This window comes from Pseudophryne corroboree, chromosome 1 (genome assembly GCF_028390025.1).
Source record: "Pseudophryne corroboree isolate aPseCor3 chromosome 1, aPseCor3.hap2, whole genome shotgun sequence".
In the NCBI taxonomy this organism is placed as follows: Eukaryota; Metazoa; Chordata; class Amphibia; order Anura; family Myobatrachidae; genus Pseudophryne; species Pseudophryne corroboree.
The window spans coordinates 1,170,091,717-1,170,117,193 of NC_086444.1; the positions used below are offsets into that span (position 1 = coordinate 1,170,091,717).

General features: G+C 48.6%; 1 protein-coding gene across 3 annotated transcripts in view; it reads right to left on the minus strand.

Annotated features, from left to right (window-relative positions):
* The window catches only part of EIF2AK3 (eukaryotic translation initiation factor 2 alpha kinase 3), a 100,753-nt gene extending 76,958 nt beyond the window's left edge, over positions 1–23,795 (minus strand). Inside the window, exons 1-2 of one of the 3 annotated variants that reach the window (XM_063925126.1) lie at positions 23,288–23,795; positions 14,345–14,474 (exon numbers count right to left, since the gene is read on the minus strand). In XM_063925126.1, the coding sequence (XP_063781196.1) occupies positions 14,345–14,474; positions 23,288–23,553 (396 nt within the window). In that variant the 5' untranslated portion in view covers positions 23,554–23,795. The remainder of the gene's footprint in view (positions 1–14,344; positions 14,475–23,287) is intronic. The other 2 variants (XM_063925120.1, XM_063925121.1) reach the window with 2 other exon arrangements.
* Positions 23,796–25,477: the final 1,682 nt, after the last annotated feature.

Here is a 25,477-nt window from a genome sequence, read left to right on the forward strand (position 1 = left end):
ACAGTAACCTAAGACCAACAAAGGTTAAAGCAAGAAAGACACAGGGGTATATTCAATTGCCGTGGAATTCCGGCGTGAATTCGACAGTTTTTGGATTCGACACAATTCGACAGTCAAAACCCTCCACCCGGGACCAGAATTAGACATTAATAACGGATTCGACAGTCCCCTTGTCGAAAAACGGACCAAATGACGAATAGTGGGCTGCCTGGATTGGAATTCATGGACATCACAAAAGTGATGAATAAATCCCGAAAAAAATTGCGTGGGGTTCCTCCTCCTAAGCATAACCAGCCTGGGGCTCTTTGAGCTGGTCCTGGTTGTAAAAATACAGGGGAAAAATTGACAGGGGTCCCCCGTATTTTTTTAACACCATCACCGGGCTCCACTAGTCAGAGAGATAATGCCACAGCCGGGGGACACTTTTATATAGGTCCCTGCGGCCCTGGCATTAAATCACCAACTAGTCACCCCTGGCCGGGGTACCCTGGAGGCCAAGTTGCTCCCTGCCTGCGCAGCCTAGCCCAGGCGTCCTGGGTTGCAGCGGCTATGTGTGATGTCAGCTGTCCAGACATGCCTGCATTATCTGGATCACGCCCCACCAGCGGGGTTCTAATGTCATTGCCATGCCACTCCCGCCTCTACCAGTCAATCAGGCAGAGGCAATCGCATCTCACTGGCTGCACGTGCGCACTGTGTAAAGGGCTTCAGAGTGCGATGGCTGTTGTAGCAGCGATCGGCTTTGAATTAGGCCCTGCGTGTGCAGTCACAAGCGCAGTCTCCTCGTGCACATTAAGGGTTTCTGAGAATATTCCTGCATGTGCAGCAGCAAGCCATATGCGAAAACATCAGTATTGTGTACAAATCAGAATCAGGCCCAGAAACAAATATTGGGCCATAATGCGTCAAAGAATCCCCATTTTTTGCTGCGTATTCTTTGGTGGGTCACATCTTTCCAGCGATACATTGAAGCTTCGTAATGCAGATTACAGCGATCAGAGACATCTAGCATACAGACACATTGAGCCCGAGATACTTCAGGATCAGGGCCGTTTCTAGCGGCGGGCGAGCCATGCAACCGCACGGGGCGCCCGCCGCGGCACTTTCTGTGACCTCATCTCCTCTCCTCCCCCCTCTTGAGCGCTCCTGCTCAGGGGGGGGGGGGGCGGAGTTTTGCGGAATGACGCGTTTGCGTTGCAGGAGCGCTCGGGGAGAGGGAGGAGACAGATAAGCCTGGAAGAAGGAGGAGGCGGCGGCGCGAGGGACGTGAGTCGGTGGGACCCGAAGAGCGGGAAGATGTAAGTATTAACTCTATCTCTCTACCCCTCCCCCCCCCCCCCCACTTGACACCTGCCTGCCGCACTGTGTAAAATGGGGGCACCTGCCTGCCGCACTGTGCAATATGGGGGCACCTGCCTGCCGCACTGTGCAATATGGGGGCACCTGCCTGCCGCACTGTGCAATATGGGGGCACCTGCCTGCCGCACTGTGCAATATGGGGGCACCTGCCTGCCGCACTGTGCAATATGGGGGCACCTGCCTGCCGCGCTGTGCAATATGGGGGCACCTGCCTGCCGCGCTGTGCAATATGGGGGCACCTGCCTGCCGCGCTGTGCAATATGGGGGCACCTGCCTGCCGCGCTGTGCAATATGGGGACACCTGCCTGCCGCGCTGTGCAATATGGGGACACCTGCCTGCCGCGCTGTGTAAAATGGGGACACCTGCCTGCCGCGCTGTGTAAAATGGGGGCACCTGCCTGCCGCGCTGTGTAAAATGGGGGCACCTGCCTGCCGCGCTGTGTAAAATGGGGGCACCTGCCTGCCGCGCTGTGTAAAATGGGGGCACCTGCCTGCCGCGCTGTGTAAAATGGGGGCACCTGCCTGCCGCGCTGTGTAAAATGGGGGCACCTGCCTGCCGCGCTGTGCAAAATGGGGGCACCTGCCTGCCGCGCTGTGTAAAATGGGGGCACCTGCCTGCCGCGCTGTGTAAAATGGGGGCACCTGCCTGCCGCGCTGTGTAAAATGGGGGCACGTGCCTGCCGTACTGTGTAAAATGGGGGCACCTGCCTGCGTACTGTGTAAAATGGGGGCACCTGCCTGCGTACTGTGTAAAATGGGGATATCTGCCTACCATACTGTGTAAAATGGGGATACCTTCCTGCCGCATTTTGTAAAATGGGGACACCTGCCTGCCGCACTTTGTAAAATAAGAATTTACTTACCGATAATTCTATTTCTCATAGTCCGTAGTGGATGCTGGGGACTCCGTCAGGACCATGGGGATTAGCGGCTCCGCAGGAGACAGGGCACAAAAGCAAGCTTTTAGGATCCCATGGTGTGTACTGGCTCCTCCCCCTATGACCCTCCTCCAAGCCTCAGTTAGGTACTGTGCCCGGACGAGCGTACACAATAAGGAAGGATCTTGAATCCCGGGTAAGACTCATACCAGCCACACCAATCACACCGTACAACTTGTGATCTGAACCCAGTTAACAGTATGATAACAATGAAGTAGCCTCTAAAAAAGATGGCTCACAACAATAATAACCCGATTTTTGTAACAATAACTATGTACAAGTATTGCAGACAATCCGCACTTGGGATGGGCGCCCAGCATCCACTACGGACTATGAGAAATAGAATTATCGGTAAGTAAATTCTTATTTTCTCTAACGTCCTAGTGGATGCTGGGGACTCCGTCAGGACCATGGGGATTATACCAAAGCTCCCAAACGGGCGGGAGAGTGCGGATGACTCTGCAGCACCGAATGAGAGAACTCCAGGTCCTCCTCAGCCAGGGTATCAAATTTGTAGAATTTTACAAACGTGTTTCCCCCTGACCACGTAGCTGCTCGGCAAAGTTGTAAAGCCGAGACCCCTCGGGCAGCCGCCCAAGATGAGCCCACCTTCCTTGTGGAATGGGCATTTACAGATTTTGGCTGTGGCAGGCCTGCCACAGAATGTGCAAGTTGAATTGTACTACAAATCCAACGAGCAATAGTCTGCTTAGAAGCACCCAGCTTTTTTGGGTGCATACAATATAAACAGCAAGTCAGACTTTCTGACTCCAGCCGTCCTGGAATTATATATATATATATATTCGGGGCCCTGACAACGTCTAGCAACTTGGAGTCCTCCAAGTCCCTAGTAGCCGCAGGCACCACAATAGGTTGTTTCAGGTGAAACGCTGACACCACCTTAGGAAGAAACTGGGGACGAGTCCGCAGTTCTGCCCTGTCCGAATGGAAAATCAAATATGGGCTTTTGTAAGACAAAGCCGCCAATTCTGACAATCGCCTGGCCGAGGCCAGGGCCAACAGCATGGTCACTTTCCATGTGAGATATTTCAAATCCACAGATTTGAGCGGTTCAAACCAATATGATTTGAGGAATCCCAACACTACGTTGAGATCCCACGGTGCCACTGGAGGCACAAAAGGGGCTGTATATGCAATACTCCCTTGACAAATGTCTGGACTTCAGGAACTGAAGCCAATTCTTTCTGGAAGAAAATCTACAGGGCCGAAACTTGAACCTTAATGGACCCCAATTTGAGGCTCATAGACACTCCTGTTTTCAGGAAGTGCAGAAATCGACCTAGTTGAAATTTCTTCGTGGGGCCTTCCTGGCCTCACCCACGCAACATATTTTCACCACATGTGGTGATAACGTTGTGCGGTCACCTCCTTCCTGGCTTTGACCAGGGTAGGTATGACCTCTTCCGGAATGCCTTTTCTCTTAGGATCCGGCGTTCAACCGCCATGCCGCCAAACGCAGCCGCGGTAAGTCTTGGAACAGACATGGTACTTGCTGAAGCAAGTCCCTTCTTAGCTCCCGAGGCCATTAGTCCTCTGTGAGCATCTCTTGAAGTTCCGGGTACCAAGTCCCTCTTGGCCAATCCGGAGCCACGAGTAAAGTTCTTACTCCTCTACGTCTTATAATTCTCAATACCTTTGTTATGAGAAGCAGAGGAGGGAACCCATACACCGACTGTTACACCCACGGTGTTACCAGGACATCCACAGCTATCGCCTGAAGGTCTCGTGACCTGGCGCAATACCTGTCCCGTTTTTTGTTCGGGCGGGACGCCATCATGTCCACCTTTGGTCTTTCCCAACGGTTCACAATCATGCGGAAAACTTCCCTATGAAGTTCCCACTCTCCCGGGTGGAGGTCGTGCCTGCTGAGGAAGTCTGCTTCCCAGTCGTCCACTCCCGGAATGAACACTGCTGACAGTGCTATCACATGATTTTCCGCCTAGCGAAAAATCCTTGCAGTTTTGCCACTGCCCTCCTGCTTCTTGTGCCGCCCTTTCTGTTTACGTGGGCGACTGCCGTGATGTTATCCCGCTGGATCAATACCGGCTGACCTTGAAGCAGAGGTCTTGCTAAGTTTAGAGCATTATAAATTTGCTCTTAGCTCCAGTATATTTATGTGGAGAGAATTCTCCAGACTTGATCACACTCCCTGGAAATTTTTTCCTTGTGTGACTGCTCCCCAGCCTCTCAGGCTGGCCTCCGTGGTCACCAGCATCCAATCCTAAATGCCGAATCTGCGGCCCTCTAGAAGATGAGCACTCTGTAATCACCACAGGAGAGACACCCTTGTCCTTGGATATAGGGTTATCCGCTGATGCATCTGAAGATGCGATCCGGACCATTTGTCCAGCAGATCCCACTGAAGAGTTCTTGCGTGAAATCTGCCGAATGGAATCGCTTCGTAATAAGCCACCATTTTTACCAGGACTCTTGTGCAATGATGCACTGACACTTTTCCTGGTTTTAGGAGGATCCCGATTAGCTCTGATAACTCCCTGGCTTTCTCCTCTGGGAGAAACACCTTTTTCTGGACTGTGTCCAGAATCATCCCTAGGACCAGCAGACGTGTCGTCGGAACAACTGCGGTTTTGGAATATTTAGAATCCACCCGTGTTGTCGTAGAACTACTTGAGATAGTGCTACTCCGACCTCCAACTGTTCTCTGGACCTTGTTCTTATCAGGAGGTCGTCCATTTTCTTTGAAGACGAATCCTCATTTCGGTCATTACCTTGGTAAGGACCCGGGGTGCCTTGGACAATCCAACGGCATCGTCTAAAACTGATAGTGACAGTTCTGTACCACGAACCTGAGGTACCCTCGGTGAGAAAGGCAAATTTTTGGGACATGGAGGTAAGCATCCCTGATGTCCCCGGACTCCCGGTTCGCTATCACTGCTCTGAGTGACTCCATCTGGATTTGAACCTCTGTAAGTGTTCAAATATTTCAGATTTAGAATAGGTCTCACCTAGCCTTCTGGCTTCAGTACCACCATATAGTGTGGAATAATACCCCTTTCCTTGTTGTAGGAGGGGTAATTTTATTATCACCTGCTGGGAATACAGCTTGTGAATTGTTTTCAATACTGCCTCCCTGTCGGAGGGAGACATTGGTACAGCAGACTACAGGAACCTGCGAGGGGAAAACGTCTCGACATTCCAATCTGTACCCCTTGGATACTACTTGTAGGATCCAGGGGTCCTGTACGGTCCCAGCGTCATGCTGAGAACTTGGTAGAAGCGTTGGAGGGCTTCTGTTCCTGGGAATGGGCTGCCTGCTGCAGTCTTCTTCCCTTTCCTCTATCCCTGGGCAGATATGACTCTTATAGGGACGAAAGGACTGAGGCTGAAAAGACGGTGTCTTTTTCTGCAGAGATGTGACTTAGGGTAAAAAACGGTGGATTTTCCAGCAGTTGCCGTGGCCACCAGGTCCCATGGACCGACCCCAAATAACTCCTCCCCTTTATACGGCAATACATCTTTGTGCCGTTTGGAATCTGCATCACCTGACCACTGTCGTGTCCATAAACATCTTCTTGCAGATATGGACATCGCATTTACTCTTAATGCCAGAGTGCAAATATCCCTCTGCGCATCTCGCATATATAGAAATGCATCCTTTAAATGCTCTATAGTCAATAAAATACTGTCCCTGTCAAGGGTATCAATATTTTTAGTCAGGGAATCCGACCAAGCCACCTCAGCTCTGCACATCCAGGCTGAGGCGATCGCTGGTCGCAGTATAACACCAGCATGTGTGTGTATACTTTTTAGGATATTTTCCAGCCTCCTATCAGCTGGCTCCTTAAGTACGGCCCTATCTGTAGAAGGTACCGCCACTTGTTCTGATAAGCATGTGAGCGCCTTATCCACCCTAAGGGGTGTTTCCCAACGCGCCCTAACTTATGGCGGGAAAGGGTATACCGTCAATAATTTTCTATCGGGGGAAACCCACGCATCATCAGACACTTCATTTAATTTATCTGATTCAGGAAAAACTACAGGTAGTTTTTTCACATCCCACATAATACCCTTTTTTGTGGTACTTGTAGTATCAGAAATATGTAACACCTCCTTCATTGCCCTTAACGTGTGGCCCTAAAGGAAAATACGTTTGTTTCTTCACCGTCGACACTGAAATCAGTGTCCGTGTCTGTGTCGACCGACTGAGGTAAATGGGCGTTTTACAGCCCCTGACGGTGTTTGAGACGCCTGGACAGGTACTAATTTGATCGCCGGCCGTCTCATGTCGTCAACCGGCTTGCAGCGTGTTGACATTATCACGTAATTCCATAAATAAGCCATCCATTCCGGTGTCGACTCCCTAGAGAGTGACATCACCATTACAGGCAATTTGCTCCGCCTCCTCACCAACATTTTCCTCATACATGTCGACACACACGTACCGACATACAGCACACACATAGGGAATGCTCTGATAGAGGACAGGACCCACTAGCCCTTTGGGGAGACAGAGGGAGAGTTTGCCAGCACACACCAAAATGCTATAATTATACAGGGACAACCTTTATATAAGTGTTCCTCCCTTATAGCATTTAATATATATTCATATCGCCAAATCAGTGCCCCCCCTCTCTGTTTTAACCCTGTTTCTGTAGTGCAGTGCAGGGGAGAGCATGGGAGCCTTCCCACCAGCATTTCTGTGAGGGAAAATGGCGCTGTGTGCTGAGGAGAATAGGCCCCGCCCCCTTTTTGGCGGGCTTCTTCTCCGGAGTTTGTGATATCTGGCAGGGGTTAAATACATCCATATAGCCTCAAGGGCTATATGTGATGTATTTTTCGCCATACAGGTATTATACATTGCTGCCCAGGGCGCCCCCCCCCCCGCGCCCTGCACCCTCCGTGACCGCTGTGTGAAGTGTGCTGACAACAATGGCGCACAGCTGCAGTGCTGTGCGCTACCTGATGAAGACTGAAAGTCTTCTGCCGCCTGGTTCCGGACCTCTTCAATCTTCAGCATCTGCAAGGGGGGTCGGCGGGGCGCGGCTCCGGGACGAACCCCAGGGCGAGACCTGTGTTCCGACTCCCTCTGGAGCTAATGGTGTCCAGTAGCCTAAGAAGCCAATCCATCCTGCACGCAGGTGAGTTCACTTCTCTCCCCTAAGTCCCTCGATGCAGTGAGCCTGTTGCCAGCAGGACTCACTGAAAATAAAGAACCTAAAAACTTTTTCTAAGCAACTCTTTAAGAGAGCCACCTAGATTGCACCCTGCTCGGACGGGCACAAAAACCTAACTGAGGCTTGGAGGAGGGTCATAGGGGGAGGAGCCAGTACACACCATGGGATCCTAAAAGCTTGCTTTTGTGCCCTGTCTCCTGCGGAGCCGCTAATCCCCATGGTCCTGACGGAGTCCCCAGCATCCACTAGGACGTTAGAGAAAATGGGGACACCTGCCTGCCGCGCTGTGTAAAATGGGGACACCTGCCTGCTGTAATGTGTAAAATGGGGACTTTTTTATTTTTATTTTCTTTCCCCTGTGGTGGGCGTGATATCAGATGAGACCACGCCCATTTTAATCAGGCCACACACCATTGTCGGGAGCGCGCGCGCCTTCGGCGCGCACATGCTTTTTCTTTTTATAGCTATATGGAGGGGGACGCAATTTTTTTTTATAGCAATGGGGGGGGGGGGGGCGCATTTTTAAATGTCGCACTGGGAGCCAAATTGTCTAGAAACGGCCCTGTTCAGGATCCATACACAGCAGAATATTGCCTTGCTAGCAGGTGTGTCAGCTAGCAGCGCGATCTGGACCCCTTTATGGGTGATACACTTGGGTAAGCCATACCGACCAGAACTGCCAGTACCATCCCTTTAAATTAGCCTGTTTTGATACACTGTAGCGGCTGATACATATACACTAAAGAAAGATGGAGATATTACTTCTAATACAGAGTTTTTAGGGAGTTTTTTTCCACATACATACAGAGGAGGTGACAGAGGAGCAGCACTTCTAAGATGCGAGACAAGATGGATCCATAAACTTGATGTATTGGCCCCTCGTGGTCTCAACGAAATGCTCCCCTTAGGTTTCTAAAATTTTAGACAGGGAAGATTTAGCAAAATGTTTTTTTTTTTAAACAAACATTTTTTTGCATTGATATCTGTTTTTGTATATCAAGATCTTGGTATTCTTTAGGGGTTCTGCTATTGTGTAGTACTATTGGAGAAATAGTTCTGCTAGTAATCTGTTAAGGTTTCTCTATTTTTGTTTGATTTTTTCTTATATGACTAGGTTGGGTAATGATAGAGTATTGCTGTTAATTAATTCTTACTTTATGTAGTTTCATTATTCAAAGGATTCATAATATATTTATTGTATTGTACTGCAGCTATTTGATTTGTTTAACTGGTCACCATGGTAATGGGTTGTGGTGGACGTGACAGCGTGTTGCTGCTACGCCATTGTGATGCGTCCCGCTCCGGCGCCCGGGAGAAACATTCACAGCTGTGAGGGATATAAAGGCAACAGTTTTTTTATTATGTATGTATCCTGATGACAATTTGTATAGAATTGAAACGTTGATCTACTTCTTACGGGTCATGGCAGTTTATTTACCAGTATCTAAAATGCTTTGAGTGCAGTACCTTTACAAAAAAAATTATTATATATATATATATATATATATATATATATATATATATATATATATATATATATATATATATATATATATATATATATATATATATATATATATATATATATATATATATATATAAATTTTTTGAATTATTATTCATTGTCTATCCGCGCCGGAAGGGTTAGTGATAAATCAACTACCATCTTTGTAATCTGACAGGCTCATGGCCAGGAGTTTGATCCCTGGAATGGGAAATAAATTTTGATACCGACGTTTATATGATTAGCAGGAAATTTGACTGACCTTATAATGACTGTTTATGCAGGTGAAAATGTTGTTACTTATTTTATCAGCTCTCTAGTGTTTGATACTTTAGATAAATTATTGTACGTTAATAAATGTTGTTGGTTTTTTTTTTTTTTTTTTTTTTATAATTTTATATACGTGTCCTAATGGACCTAATTTCTGCCATCGCTTACTAAAGCACCATACTCTCATTATTATAGTGCAGTTCTTATCTATGGCGGGTAATTCCAAGTTGATCACAGCAGGAATTTTGTTAGCAGTTGGGCAAAACCATGACCCTCATCCTGAGTTGTTCGCTCGCAAGCTGCTTTTAGCAGCATTGCACACGCTAAGCCGCCACCTACTGGGAGTGAATCTTATCTTAGCAAAATGCGAACGAAAGATTCTCAAAATTGCGAATAGAAATTTCTAAGCAGTTTCTGAGTAGCTCCACACTTACTCTGCCACTGCGATCAGTTCAGTCAGTTTCGTTCCTTGTTTGATGTCACAAACACACCCTGCGTTCGCCTAGACACTCCCCTGTTTCTCCAGCCACTCCCGCGTTTTTCCCAGAAACGGCAGCGTTTTTTCACACACTCCCATAAAATGGCCAGTTTCCGCCCAGAAACACCCACTTCCTGTCAATCACACAACGATCACCAGAACGAAGAAAAAACCTCATAATGCCGTGAGTAAAATACCAAACTTCATAGCAAATTTACTTGGCGCAGCCGCATTGCGAACATTGCGCATGGGCAGTTTGCGGAAAATCGCTGCGATGCGATGAAAAAGAACGAGCGAACAACTCGGAATGAGGGCCCATGTGCACTGCAGGAGAGGCAGATTTAACATGTGCAGAGAGAGTTAGATTTGGGTGGGGTGTGTTCAATCTGCAATCTAATTTGCAGTGTAAAAATAAAGCAGCCAGTATTTACCCTGCACAGAAATAAAATAACCCACCCAAATCTAACTCTTTCTGCACATGTTATACCTACCTCCCCTGTAGTGCACATGGTTTTGCCCAACTGCTAACAAAATTCCTGCTGCGATCAACTTGGAATTGCCCCCTATGGGGTATATGCAATTGCGGTCAAATTCCCGAAAATGTCAAAAAACTGGACATTTTCGCTAAAAAAAAAAAAAATTAGACAATGCAATTCAGTACTTTTCGTCAAAAAAAGGACTTTCAAAATTCGACTTTTTGAAATTCGACATTTGTCAAATTCGACATTTCTGCAATGGTACAAATGCGGCAATTCGACAAAAGTATATTCAATTGAAGTTTGTAAATTCGACAACAGTGCTTTTAGACAGTAAATTCGTCATTTTCAATCCGCCACACTTTGCTGGGGGAAATCTAATAAAAAAAAAAAAAATTAAAAACATGTTTTTTTGTGTGTTTTTTTTATTGGTAACAGCATATCTATTTATATTAGAAGGGATTAGGTACTTGGTTTGTCTATTTTGGAGGCACAAGTATTATTTATATATTTTTAAAAATATTATTATTTTTTTTAATCTTTTTTAAAAATGGAATGGTAAAAATCAGAAAGAAAAAAAAATGCGTGGGTACCCCCCTCCTAAGCATAACCAGCCTCAGGCTCTTCGAGACAGTCCTGGTTCTAAAAATCCGGGGGAAAAACTGACAGGGGAACCCCCGTATTCTTAAAACCAGCACTGGGCTCTGCACCTGGTGCAAAAAATATGGGGGACAAAAAGCGTAGGGGTCCCCCGTATTTTTTACACCAGCATAGGGCTCCACTAGCTGGGTAGATAATGCCACAGCCGGGGGTCACTTTTATACCGCGCCCTGCGGCCGTGGCATTAAATACGCAACTAGTCACCCCTGGCCGGGGTACCCTGGGGGAGTGGGAACCCCTTCAATCAAAGGGTCCCCCCCTCCAGCCACCCAAGGGCCAGGGGTGAAGCCCAAGGCTGTCCCCCCCCATCCAAGGGCTGCGGATGGGGGGCTGATATTCTTTCAATTTTCACAAGGCTATTGTTTTTTCCAGTAGTACTACAAGTCCCAGCAAGCCTCCCCCGCAAGCTGGTACTTGGAGAACCACAAGTACCAGCATGCGGAAGAAAAACGGGCCCGCTGGTACCTGTAGTTCTACTGGAAAAAAATACCCAAATAAAAACAGGACACGCACACCGTGAGAGTAAAACTTTATTTCACACATGTCGACACACATATACTTACCTATGTTCACATGCCGACCTCGGTCCACTTGTCCAAGTAGAATCCACGGTGTACCTGAAAATAAAATTATACTCACCTGATCCAGGGTCTTTTATTATAATCCACGTACTTGGCAAAAAAAAAACGAACACCCGGACCAGGCGGACTGAAAGGGGTCCCATGTGTAAACATGGGACCCCTTTCCCCGAATGCAGAGACCCCCCCGTGACTGCAGTCACAGAAAGGTCTCTTCAGCCAATCAGGAAGCGCCACTTTGTGGCACTCTCATGATTGGCTGTATGCGCGTCTGCTGGCAGACAGAGCATCGCACAGCTCCCTCCATTAGTTTCAATGGTGGGAACTTTGCGGTCAGCGGTGGGGTTACCTGCGGTCAGCCTCTACCCGCGGGTGAACCCACCGCTGACCGCAAAGTTCCCACCATTGAATATAATGGTAAGGCTTTGCGATGCGCTGTCTGACAGCTCAGACGCGCATAGCCAATCAGCAGAGTGCCACGACGTTGCGCTCGCTGATTGGCCGAAGGGACCTTTCTGTGACAGGAGTCACGTGGGGTCCCGGCATTTGTGTAAACATGGGACTCCTTTCAGTCCGTTTGGTCCGGGTTGCCGTTTTGACAAGTACGAGGATTATTTTAAAAGATCCGGACACTGGATCAGGGGAGTATAATTTTATTCACAGGTACCCCGGATTTTTCAGTGACGAGGGGGGCGTGGCAGTCGGCGGGTCAACATAGGTAAGTATGTATGTGTCGGCAGGTGTGAATTAAAATTTTACTTTCACGGTGTGTGTCTCCTGTTTTTATTTGGGGTTTTTTTTTTCCAGTAGAACTACAGGTACCAGCGGGCCCATTTTTCCACCCGCATGCTGGTACTTGTGGTTCTCCAAGTACCAGCTTGCGGGGAAGGCTTGTTGGGACTTTTAATTCTTCTGGAAAAAACAATATTCTATAATTTTACTCAAGGCCATCAGCCCCCCATCAGCAGCCCTTGGATGGGGGGTGACTAGTTGGGATATTTAATGCCACGGCCGCAGGGTGCGGTATAAAAGTGAACCCCGGCTGTGGCATTATCTGTCCAGCTAGTGGAGCCCGATGCTAGTGGACCCCTACTCTTTTTGTCCCCCGTATTTTTTGCACCAGCACCAGGTGCAGAGCCCGGTGCTGGTTTTAAAAATATGGAGGATCCCCTGTTAGTTTTTCCCCTGGATTTTTAGAACCAGGACCGGCTCGAAGAGCCCAAGGCTGGTTATGCTTAGGAGGGGGGACCCCCACGCAATTTTTTTTCGTGGTTTTTCCCGTTTTTTTTACAAGTCTAACCAAAATCCGTCAAATCGGCTGTTTTTCGACAGCGGGACTGTCGAATCCGTTTATTGAATATGTTGAATTCCGGCACCCACTCGACGGAATTCGACGGTCGAACTGTGTCGAATTAAAAAACGGGCGAAAAATTGCCGCGATTCGCCGGCAATTGCATATACCCCTATGTCATTTATGAATTGAACTGAATGTGGGTGAGTTTCTACAAACTTACCATTAAAGTACTGCTGCTTTAATTACAATCATTGCATATATTATATTAATAATTGATTATATATAGTTTTTTATATATTTACAATTGCAGTATTTTTTTGTATATTAGCGCCAGACGTTTATGCTGGGTTTTTTCCCAGAATCACAAGGGGAATAATCAGCTCTACCTGTGGATGTTTTAAAATGTGTCAGTGTAAAGAATACACCTGTGCACCTGCCGGGTAAACTGGATTTGGGGTCCTGAGAACCAAGTTTGAGAACCACTGCTACAGTACATAGCAAATATGGTTTTACTGCTTTTCAGTTAACATGTTCAAACCCAGCGCTGCATGGAAATGGAAGTGTGGTCCCAGCAGTTCCACAGATGTGCAGGAAAACAAAACCAGAAATACCCAACTGCAGGAAGCACTCATGTGACCTTAAGGGGGCAATTCAATTGGAGGTGATGTGCTGATGAACATCCTGCGTGTGTATTTGCCTACAGTGGCCTGCTGAACATCGCTCGTTTACCTGCATACCTCCAGCAATGTTCCTCTCTGTCATTTGCCATTCTGAGATATAAATGGAATTGCCCCCTAAGAGACTTATTTCATGCAATGTTAACGCAGCCTAAACTTTATGGCAAGACAATGCAATATATAATTACAGAGGTTGATAATTGTGCTGAAAATATCAGAAGAGCTACAGACTCCATAAAATGTTTGCTCCGAGTACTAGAGGCGGTGTTCCTTCACAAAGATTGAAAAATGATTTATATTGGTACCAACAGTATTCTCCAGCTGACGAAGCCTGGAGTTCAGACAGTAGTCTGGCCTGTTGGGACACAACATACTGTACTGCTTCCCTGTTTGGGGGGTGATGGCTGAACAGGAGAACAGTGGTCTATCAAAATCTAATAGAGGAGCATTATAATTACAAGACTAACATTCTGACATAGCCGTTTCAACTATAAAGACAATTAATTCTGAAATAAATGTACTCCCGTACCATTTTGCCAAGTTATGGCAACAACTACAGTCAAAACTATCTAAAATGCTTTCCCGCTTTCAGAAGGACTAGCCCAGCAAAGCAAACAGTGGTCTCCTAATGTCAAGGGATAATCAAATTGGATTGTATTTGCACTACATAGAACAGAAATAAAACACATAATCACACTGACCACAATAAAATGCCCAAAGATAATACTGTAAACAAGGTGTAAAAAATACTTAATAAAAATCGTTCTGCTAAAATTAAGTCATGTTTGCTGAAGCTTGGCATATACATGCGCTAAACCTGATCTCAGCATTAACAGTAAATGGATATTATAGACAGTTACATAATGCACCAGTCACAATGACAGATAAGGAGAGTAGAGCATGTGTGCAACGCTGACCCAAGTCTACAGACATATGCTGTGAGGGTGTACAAACCTCTGGTTTGCTAAGGCTGGATGAAACAAGAGATCCCAAGCCCACGTCGAGATCCCACTGCTTTCTACCATGATTCTCTGCATCTAGGGCCGCGATGCGTCCGTCCAGTGTACTGATGATCACCAGGGACCTGGTAAGAAGGGAGACACGGGGTTATCACAGTCATCTATAAGGCTTTTGTCACAGACTAAAAAAAAAAAAACCCAGCAGCAAAAAACCACAACAGAGAAGAGGGACATGCGAGTTATAGGGGCAGCTGCAATGTCAGCGTAGGAAGAGCCACATCACCACGTGGTAGCAAAGGAAGAGCTGCTAGTAGCAGGAATAGGCAGCTTCTATCACCAAGGCATAGGCTCCTGGTAAGACCTCACTGTGTACAGTGTAGAGATATGGAGGCTATATCCCCAAAAACAGTAACATAGAAAAGATTTGGAGTAGGGTCAGTAAAACAATGCATGGGCTGCATAACACGTACCAGGAACATCTACCACATAGAGAGGAGGGACAGAGGTGCCATGATAAAACACTGGGATAGATCACAAGTATTAATAGTGTGCAGGATGGATGTAGCGCACACAGTACCCAGGGGACACACAGACATTGCAGGAAGACTGATCCATGCATTAGTTCCCCAGCCAGTACAAGAATTTAAGGGAGCACAGGAAAAACACTTGAGTGTAATACAATAAAAAAAAAAGAAATAATAAATAAATAAAATTATATATAAATAATAATATTATTATTAATAATAATAATTCATATAAATCACAAAAGTTAGAAGGACCTGCAGGTTCTGCTTTTCTAATGCCAGGAGCGAAGACCTGTGAGAAATTAAATATATATTTTTTTAAACTCCTTCCCAAGCCTACTATACTCTGTAAACAGGGGTTGCTATTGTATCTCTGAATCATACAGACATTACCCAGTAGGAGCTTCTGTGGAGACACGGTTCCTCTGCTGCCAGTCATGTATAAGACAGAAGCTCAGCATGGACCGAGGCATAATACAGCAGCAAGCATCAGACATACACTGACCAGGAATCCAAGCTGTGATATAACTGCAGCATGCAAACACTGCAATCCTGGATCACCTGACTCCCACGCAGCGTGTGCCCCTGTCCCTACTGTGCAGTACGACGGCACCAAACTGCTGATAGAAAAACAAAGGTCTGGCCTGACAAGCGCTAATGCCGGTGTTTAGTCGCATGCGTTTCCTAAAATAGAAGGTAAAACAGATTACTCCTATATCATGTCAAGGTAACTGGTTAATAAGGATACCATTATAATCCAGATTAGCCTCCTGAAACAGCTCGGGTGGTGCTTCAGCTGTTGTAGAACTAGAAGCCCCAGCATGCTCTGTAAATGGAGCAGGGATAGCTGGCACTTCTGGTTCCAATAAAGCTGGACTGCCTACGTAAATAGTAGAGAGACCACACCAAAGACACGGGACAAATGCTCAACAATTAGGTCATAAAGCACTAAGGAATTCTCCCACTTTCTGATCCTAGCTCCTATATTATGTACAGAGAGCACAGAATCCGGGAGTGTCAGTGACTGTCATGGAGACATCAGAGTCTCTGGAAATCCCCATTGCAGACAGATCCAGCTGCACCCACATGTGCTTTGCTCTTAAAATACATAAAATAAAAATACTAAAGAAAAAAAAAAACCCACACACACAAAACTCAGTTTTCTACAAAAACCCTTTCACACAAATTCTGCTGCATCACCTCTGGGTCTGAACGCTCCCCTCGCCTTGCAAGGTACATATTTCTTATCTGCAGGTCGGCATTCTTCCAGGATTCCCCTTTATCCATGCTCTCGCGACAGGAGGACGTGTTGTAGTATACCAAATATATCCTTGTGTCCAATGCAATGCCAAGTACAGAAGTGAACTGATTTTTAATTAGAAGACTTGCAGATATTGATAGACTATGTAGATATACAGTGGGTTCTTAAAAGTCTCTGTAAATAGGCTATGCAGTACTTTCTTCTGTACATAGAAATAATAATATTCATGTAACAAGACACAGCTCATTTCATCCAATGCATACATGTCAGAACCAGACCAAATCTACAAAGTACAAATATGCACATCCAGCCATGTGCGGCAAAGTAAACCATGTATCACAATACACTGCAATTGAAGAGCAAAAGCATTTTCCATCTTTCCCCGGTTTTTAATGTCGGAACCTGGTGACTATACGCAATAACCCAGGAAGAAATAGCATGCAGAAAAACACAGGAACCAGAGAAGGACGTGGGGTCCTAGAATACACATGCACAATTCCTGTGAAATATGATTGATGCCTTATAGCAGGCATGTCCAAACTGCGGCCCTCCAGCTGTTGAGAAACTACACATCCCAGCATGCCCTGACACAGTTTTAGCATTCTTTGACAGCAAAACTGTGTCAGGGCATGCTGGGATATGTAGTTTCACAACAGCTGGAGGGCCGCAGTTTGGACATGCCTGCCTTATAATATAAACTAAACCTTCCCCCAGATCACCATGGCAGCTCCATTAGCTCAGTCTTCTCCTTACTTCCTACCTGTATGTTCCCATGTTGCTCCGGGAAACCTCATCCCATCGAAGTCACTGACTACTGCACCATCATGAAAGTCCCCAGCCCGCAGGACAGCCCACTTGCAGAGAAATGTCAGTATAAGGTTATAAACTACACGTCAGTAAGTGAAAGCAGTCAGTCACTTTCCAAGCTATGAATACTGACAGCCCTTCAGATTGTGGCGTTCATTAAAACTTTATCAGAACCATATTAAAATAGCATTTTATCATTTTTACTTGTATAGTGATGTCACTCACCAAAATAAACCCAACAACCACCAAACAGCTACAGAACCATCCACAATGTATAAGTCAGTAGTCTCTCTACAGTTTCCGCGATCTTTGAATACAGGCCTTTACGGAACTTGTCTCACCGCAGCGTAGTTTCCTATAGGTTGGCAGGTCAGAAGCGTACACAGTATTAGTCACTATTGACATTCCCAGTTAATAAAGGGACAGAAAACAGCCATTGTTTCCAAGCAGTAAGTCAGTATCATTATCAATCAACAAACTGAACACAGAGCAGTCGTTCCGCAAACTACAGAAAATAAATCTATATTCGGGGAAGCACTGCGGACACATGAATATTGTTTTGGTACATCTCAGGACACCTTATATGACTGAAGCTCTGCGCTTTCCTCAAGCTGTTGCTAGCACAAGAGCCAGGAGAAGGAGAACCGGCAAAGACTTGACAATTCCCAATTGAAGCTTCCTCGCCGACACTCAGCTCTAATTGCTCCCACAGGTCGGAGACAGAAGCAGAAACAGCCAGGACCGCGCACAGCATCCAAACCAACCGGCTGACATTCATAACCTAATCTATTGATGCGGCAGGCATAAAACAACGTGGCGACACAAGGACTATAAACAAAAATGTGAATACACTGCATTTTAATAAACATACAAGTTACCTGCAGGCGTTGTGTAATTTGGCACAAGTGTAGCGTCACATGCCGCTGCAATAAAGCCTGCCTCTGTTTACCGATGGGACGTGTCTGTGTGCACATGAATGCTTAACATCCGATGCCGGAACAGCTTTGGGAATGGGCGCATCTGACTGCGGCACAATGTAATACACACTTTGAGCGACACAACGAGAACTACCTGACAAAACTCGCGGCGTAAACAAATATTTTGCAGTGTACAAAAATATAACTGATGCCTTCTACTAAATTCCTGAGGGAGACAGAAGGAGCTGGATCAAGATCTTGAACTCCGCTACTGAACCATAATACTTTGGAGGAACAATAGGAGTGTATTAATGATAAGTATATTAGAAGTCAGTGGTATGAGGAAACAGCAGTGTTCATTCTAGCACCCTGTACCTAATCAGGAGGGCAGATTTTAATTCACAAGGGCAAAATTTTAGATGTGATGTATCGATACAGCTAGAGTACCTTATTTCAATGATGTTCTCCATACCGATTAGGTGCAGGGTGCTAGAATGAACACTAGGATATAAGTATATAGAAATGATGACACAAGCAGGACTACCCAGCCAGGTCAAATCAGCGGTCACAGAGCTACTAGCGCCAAACATCCCTACAGCATGTAAGTGGTCCTTTCATTCTACAGCTAATCTTTTACAGCACCAGAAAGAGAAATATTTTTTGGCTGTACAGAACTACAGAAACAAGTGGTCCCTATGGAAAAGGTACATGATAAAAGACACCTATTTGGGAAACGTGCCTTATGCTGCAGCAGTAAGCGGTCACATTTCAGGATTTTCTTTTAAAAGCAAGAATATAAAAACACTCATAATCACTACTGCTGCCACAGACATCGATTTGGTGATTGAGCAGGTGTATAGGTAACACTAGCACAATGTATGAAAACAGGTCTGGAAAGGAGAAAGCTCTGTTTGCATTGACCTCATACCCAGGCAGGGTCCCGCACAATCTGCAAGTGAACAGACTGGGGAAGCGTAGGACTGGACACATTACAGCACATAACGCATGGATTTTACTTGTGTGTGGAGTTTTGGGGGTTTTTTTTGTGTTTTTTTGTAAATAAAAGTGCTTCTTACAAATTAAAATAGAAAACAAGAATAATTATTCATGGAATGTCAACATAATAAACATACATAATAAATGATTTGCTAAACTAAGTAATATATAAAAACCTTGGGGATTATTTACCAAACTTCTGGTTCCCAAACCGGCACTTATGTTTTGCTGGTAAAAGTATTGCCCTTTAAAACTGCGGCCATAAACATTATCAGAATCACTGGGAATTTAGAACAAGACATCTTGGGGTCAATCCAATTAGCCACGATATCGCGGGAGCGAATCATCGCAGCAGCCGCCACACTTTACGGCGGCCCAAACTCACTCAAAAGTGCTCAATTTTGTGCAAATTCAGGTAAAATACAGGCTGTGAAGGGTGAGAGATTGGGTACTGTTGCCAGCATTTAAATGCCGCGACAACGCCACTTCACGGCTAATTGGATTGACCCCTTAGTAAATAAACCACCTGACCTAGAGGTCTATTTATTAAGCCTTGGATGGAGATAAAGTACCAGTCAATGGCTTGTACTTTATCTCCGGCCACGTTATCCTTCTCCAAGGCTTAGTAAATAGACCCCTATATCTGTAAGGCAACCCACGCATTCCCAAAGCTGACACCCACAGCAGGGCACCATAATGGTATGGCGGAAGTTTTGCTTCCTACTGCTCAGCGCTGTAAGGCACAATCACTGTACGTAAGGGCCATCTGACTCAGACATAAAAACCTTGTCATGAAAAACAAAGGAAACAAATAAGAAACCACATACACACATTTATTTTGCATGTATTTTGGTCTGTTTCAAATAAATGTATAAAAGAGTATAAACAGACCAACTCATCACTGCATGGCTCTTACATGCAAATTCAGAGGCAAACCAGTAGGATGGAGAAACTTTTTATATACATCTTCACATGTCCAGTCACTGAAACTGGAGACTGCAACCTCAGGTGAAGTTATAGATTTGGGTTACAAGGGAATAAGAATGCAGACTATGCCACATTACTACAGTGGCGAGGAAGCCGTAACATTCACCTCGCGTCACTTTAGACAGGAGATCGGGCGCGATAAACAACAACTGAATATCCCCCGTGGTCATCTACAGGTGCAGCACATACAGTACATTTAGATCATGACAGTCAGGGGAACAACCAATCAACTTCTCATGTCACCTCACCTGGGAATGATGAAAGCATGTGTATGTATGTATGTATGTATGTATGTATGTATGTATGTATGTATGTATGTATGTATATCTATCTGCAAGGTGCAATCACAGATCTTGAAGAACAACATCTAAATGCCCATGTACAGTATAGTACTTGTCAAAAGTTTCCCTTCTGTGTTAAAAATTAAATTATGTTGCATAATAATAATTATTGTTACAGGGCAAGCAGTGTGTTCTGAGAGCAAATGGCATAGGAGGGTGCAGCTGGAGAGAGGTGCCCCACTTTTACATGGAAGGGGAGACTGTTAGTGGTGCAGAGCCTGGGATTGCAAGGGAGTGGGAGAAGAGAGATAGAACGTGAGTGGTGTAAAAAGCCTTACACTGCACAAAGGGGGAAATGGTGTAGTGGTGCACAGCCTGGCATAACATGGAACAGCTTGGAATCACAGGAAAGGAGGGGAGGGTTAAATGGTGCACAGCCTGGTATTGTCAGCAAAGTTCGAAGCGGTGAGTGGTGCACAGCCTGGTACCCAAGGGGTGAGTTGAGTGGTACACAGCCTGGCATTGTAGGGGTAGAATGATACACAGCCTGGCATTGCAGGGGTAAGGGGGGGGGGGGGGTTTGCACAGCCTGGCACTGCAGGAGAAGTGGTACACAGCCTGGCACTGCAGGGATCGGTGTGGGAGGGGATGTGTGTGCACAGCCTGGCATTGCAGGGATCAGGCGGGGACGGGGGGGACGAGTGGTGCACAGCCTGGCATTGCAGGGATCGGGGGGGGGGGGGGGGGTGAGTGGGGCACAGCCTGGCATTGCAGGGATCGGGGTGAGTGGGACACAGCCTGGCATTGCAGGGATCGGGGGGGGGGGGGGGGCGAGTGGTGCTCAGCCTGGCATTGCAGGGATGGGGGTGAGTGAGGCACAGCATGGCATTGCAGGGATGAGGGGGAGTGGGGCACAGCCTGGTACCCAAGGGGTAAGTTGAGCGGTACACAGCCTGGCATTGCAGAGGTAAGGGAGGGGGGGGGGTTGCACAGCCTGGCACTGCAGGAGAAGTGGTACACAGCCTGGCACTGCAGGGATCGGTGTGGGAGGGGATGTGTGTGCACAGCCTGGCATTGCAGGGATCGGGGGGGGGGCGAGTGGTGCACAGCCTGGCATTGCAGGGATCGGGGGGAGTGGAGCACAGCCTGGCATTGCAGGGATCGGGGGGAGTGGGGCACAGCCTAGCACTGCAGGTATTGGGATGAGTGGGGCACAGCCTGGCATTGCAGGGATCGGGGGGAGTGGGGCACAGCAGGGATCGGGGGGAGTGGGGCACAGCCTGGCACTACAGGGATCGGGGGGAGTGGGGCACAGCAGGGATCAGGGGGAGTGGGGCACAGCCTGGCACTGCAGGGATCGGGGGGAGTGGGGCACAGCAGGGATCAGGGGGAGTGGGGCACAGCCTGGCACTGCAGGGATCGGGGGGAGTGGGGCACAGCAGGGATCGGGGGGAGTGGGGCACAGCCTGGCACTACAGGGATCGGGGGGAGTGGGGCACAGCAGGGATCAGGGGGAGTGGGGCACAGCCTGGCACTGCAGGGATCGGGGGGAGTGGGGCACAGCAGGGATCAGGGGGAGTGGGGCACAGCCTGGCACTGCAGGGATCGGGGGGAGTGGGGCACAGCCTGACACTGCAGGGATCGGGGGGAGTGGGGCACAGCCTGACACTGCAGGGATCGGGGGGAGTGGGGCACAGCCTGACACTGCAGGGATCGGGGGGAGTGGGGCACAGCCTGACACTGCAGGGATCGGGGGGAGTGGGGCACAGCCTGACACTGCAGGGATCGGGGGGAGTGGGGCACAGCCTGACACTGCAGGGATCGGGGGGAGTGGGGCACAGCCTGGTACCCAAGGGGTGAGTTGAGTGGTACACAGCCTGGCATTGAGGGGGTAGAATGATACACAACCTGGCATTGCAGGGGTAAGGGGGGGCGAGTGGTGCACAGCCTGGCATTGCAGGGTTCGAAGGGGGGGGTGAGTGGGGCACAGCATGACATTGCAGGGATGAGGGGGAGTGGGGCACAGCCTGGCATTGCAGGGATGAGGGGGAGTGGGGCACAGCCTGGTACCCAAGGGGTGAGTTGAGCGGCACACAGCCTGGCATTGTGGGGGTAGAATGATACACAACCTGGCATTGCAGGGGTAAGGGGGGGCGAGTGGTGCACAGCCTGGCATTGCAGGGATCGGGGGGGTGAGTGGGGCAAAGCCTGGCATTGCAGGGATGAGGATTAGTGGTACACAGCCAGGCACTGCAGGGATCGGTGTGGGAGGGGATGTGTGTGCACAACCTGGCATTGCAGGGATCGGGGGGGGGCGAGTGGTGCACAGCCTGGCATTGCAGGGATCGGGGGGGTGAGTGGGGCACAGCCTGGCATTGCAGGGATGAGGGGGAGTGGGGCACAGCCTGGCATTGCAGGGATGAGAGGGAGTGGGGCACAGCCTGGCATTGCAGGGATGAGAGGGAGTGGAGCACAGCCTGGCACTGCAGGGATCGGGGGGAGTGGGGCACAGCCTGGCACTGCAGGGATCGGGGGGAGTGGGGCACAGCCTGGCACTGCAGGGATCGGGGGGAGTGGGGCACAGCCAGGCACTGCAGGGATCGGGGGGAGTGGGGCACAGCCTGGCACTGCAGGGATCGGGGGGAGTGGGGCACAGCAGGGATCGGGGGGAGTGGGGCACAGCCTGGCACTGCCGGGATCGGGGGGAGTGGGGCACAGCCTGGCACTGCCGTGATCGGGGGAAGTGGGGCACAGCCTGGCACTGCCGTGATCGGGGGAAGTGAGGCACAGCCTGACATTGCAGGTATTGGGGGGGAGTGGGGCACAGCCTGGCATTGCAGGTATTGGGGGGGAGTGGGGCACAGCCTGGCATTGCAGGTATTGGGGGGGGAGTGGGGCACAGCCTGGCATTGCAGGTATTGGGGGGGGGAGTGGGGCACAGCCTGGCATTGCAGGGATCGGGGTGAGTGGGGCACAGCCTGGCATTGCAGGTATGGGGGTGAGTGGGGCACAGCCTGGCATTGCAGGTATGGGGGTGAGTGGGGCACAGCCTGGCATTGCAGGTATGGGGGTGAGTGAGGCACAGCCTGGCATTGCAGGTATTGGGGGGGGGGGGGGGAGTGGGGCACAGCTGTTACAGGTGCATCATGCACGTTGCTCAGTCACCTGGGTCTCGGCTCCTCCCGGCCGCTCTCCTCCTGCTCAGCCCCGGACTCATCGTCCTCCACGATCACATCCCCAGCAGGAAAGGTCCCGGGTCCAGGGGCCAACGTGCTGAGGCTACTGCTGCGCTCGTCCTGCTCCTCCCAGGGGTAACCCGCCTCCGTCCCCGGGGATCCCTGCTCCACCAGCCCGGACGCCACCACCTTTATCAGCAGCACAGCTGCCAGTGAGAGGCCGAGCTGCCACCAGCACAGGCCCCGGCCCCCCATAGCCAAGCGAACATCTGAGCCCAGCGCCGACCGTCTACCTCATCACACTACCCCCAGCGCCGCCATGACACTATTATACTGACAGCCGCTGCCCCCGATTGTGCCCACAGGCTGTGCCAATCACACGGCGCGGAGCTGGCAACTCGCACGCCTATTTGTAGCCAATCCTGCCAATCATCTCCTGGCTGCCCCGCCTACTAACAAACCCCGTCTGCTGCTATTGGAGAGAGTTCTAAGCGCTGTCAGCAGGCCGCACAGCCTGCCGGGATACATCGTGCGTGTCTGTTTTCCGCCAGCAGTGGGCTGCGGCTCTCAGCCAATCACATCGCTCCCTCTGCCGCTCTCTGTTTACCATGACTCTATTCTCCACATCACAGGACAGCCAATGGGCTCGGCTTTCGCATCCTACTGGCTACTGATAACGTCAACCCTCCTGAGGGGCGGGACTGTAAGGTGGGGAGGATTGTGATTGGATAATGGCGGTAGAAGATACGTGGCCGGTTTTGAGTGTCTCTACTGCCGCCTTCTCTGATGTGGAAGTCTCAGGCAGGGGGGAGGGCAGCACGGGAGGGAGGAGCTCTAGCCAGGGTCACATGGATCTACAGTGAGACCAAAATAAACAGCACGTCATCACGAGGCTGAAGTTAGCGCCACATACAGTAAATTGAGATGTAATAAACCTAAACAGGGCAAGTGGAGAAGTTGTCCATAGCAACCAATCAGAAACTATCATTTATCTAACACCTCCACATGTCCTCTTTAAAAGAGTTGATACATCTCAACTGTAATATGCAGAGGAGTTTCTAAAGCACATTTCTGCAGCGTGGTACACTTGGTATTCCACAGGGAATAACATCGGGGTGTAGCGTTGGATCTTGATCCGAGGCACCAACAGGCTAAAGCTTTGACTGTTCCCAGGATGCCCTGCACCACCTCCTCTATAGCCCCGCCTCCAGGCACTGGAACTCAGTTTGTAAGTTGGTGCCTGCAGTGCAGGCAGCTAACAGGTGGGGCTGCACCTGAAAAGAGCGTTTTAGAAGACTTCAAGGGCTGCAGCACTTTCTATGGCATTCTGACATGCTCCATCACCTCCCTCAGCGGCGCTGCATTCTCCCGCGGCCTGGTTCCCGGGTACTTGCAGCGGGGACGCACCGGTTTCTAGGCACCACCACTACTGCTCTCCTGGATCGCGTGGCTGCATGACAGGGAGGAGGTAAGAGGGTCCCCCAGGTAGGACCCGCCGGTAAATCGCGATCCGGTCGCAGTCCCAGGAGACGGACCGCGCTGCTGTTGTGGACACTGTTCTGCACAGGGACCCCACTATATCCACCAGGGCAGGGAGCACAGGTCGGATTTACTCAAATCCATTTTACATAAGCTCCACAGTACCCGGTGGTGAGGACCAGCATAGGGGATAAGGCGCTGACCTGTAGTCCCTCCCCCAGCTCCCGCCATCTACTGCTGGTGTTCCTGCCCTGGAAATGCATTTTTCTCCCCCCTCACTCTCCGGGACTGCTGGGCACTGTCTCCTCTGTAAAACCGCCTTCCTTGTCAGCGCTGTGTTTTTACAGACACTTAAGTATTCTACATGTCAGTTTAGACAGTGTTAGTCAAGAACAAGTGTACTGCTATATGAATATTTAGTACAAGTATTCTGTGATATACATCCAGTGTTTACTGTGCATTGTTATATCTGTATACATACAAATCTATTTGTAGATTTACTAGTCCAGTGCAGTTTTATTGTATTATATGTGATAATTTCTGCATTGTACCTGTGACTGTGTGTGCCTGTAGCTGCTGTGTGGTTTCTATTCTGTGTATCACACGTTTTGCTATCACTATATTCTGTACCCTGGGGGGCTCAGTGCGTCAGGGTCTCATATAACATATAGTGTGCCGCAGGATATACTGTTTGGTATTT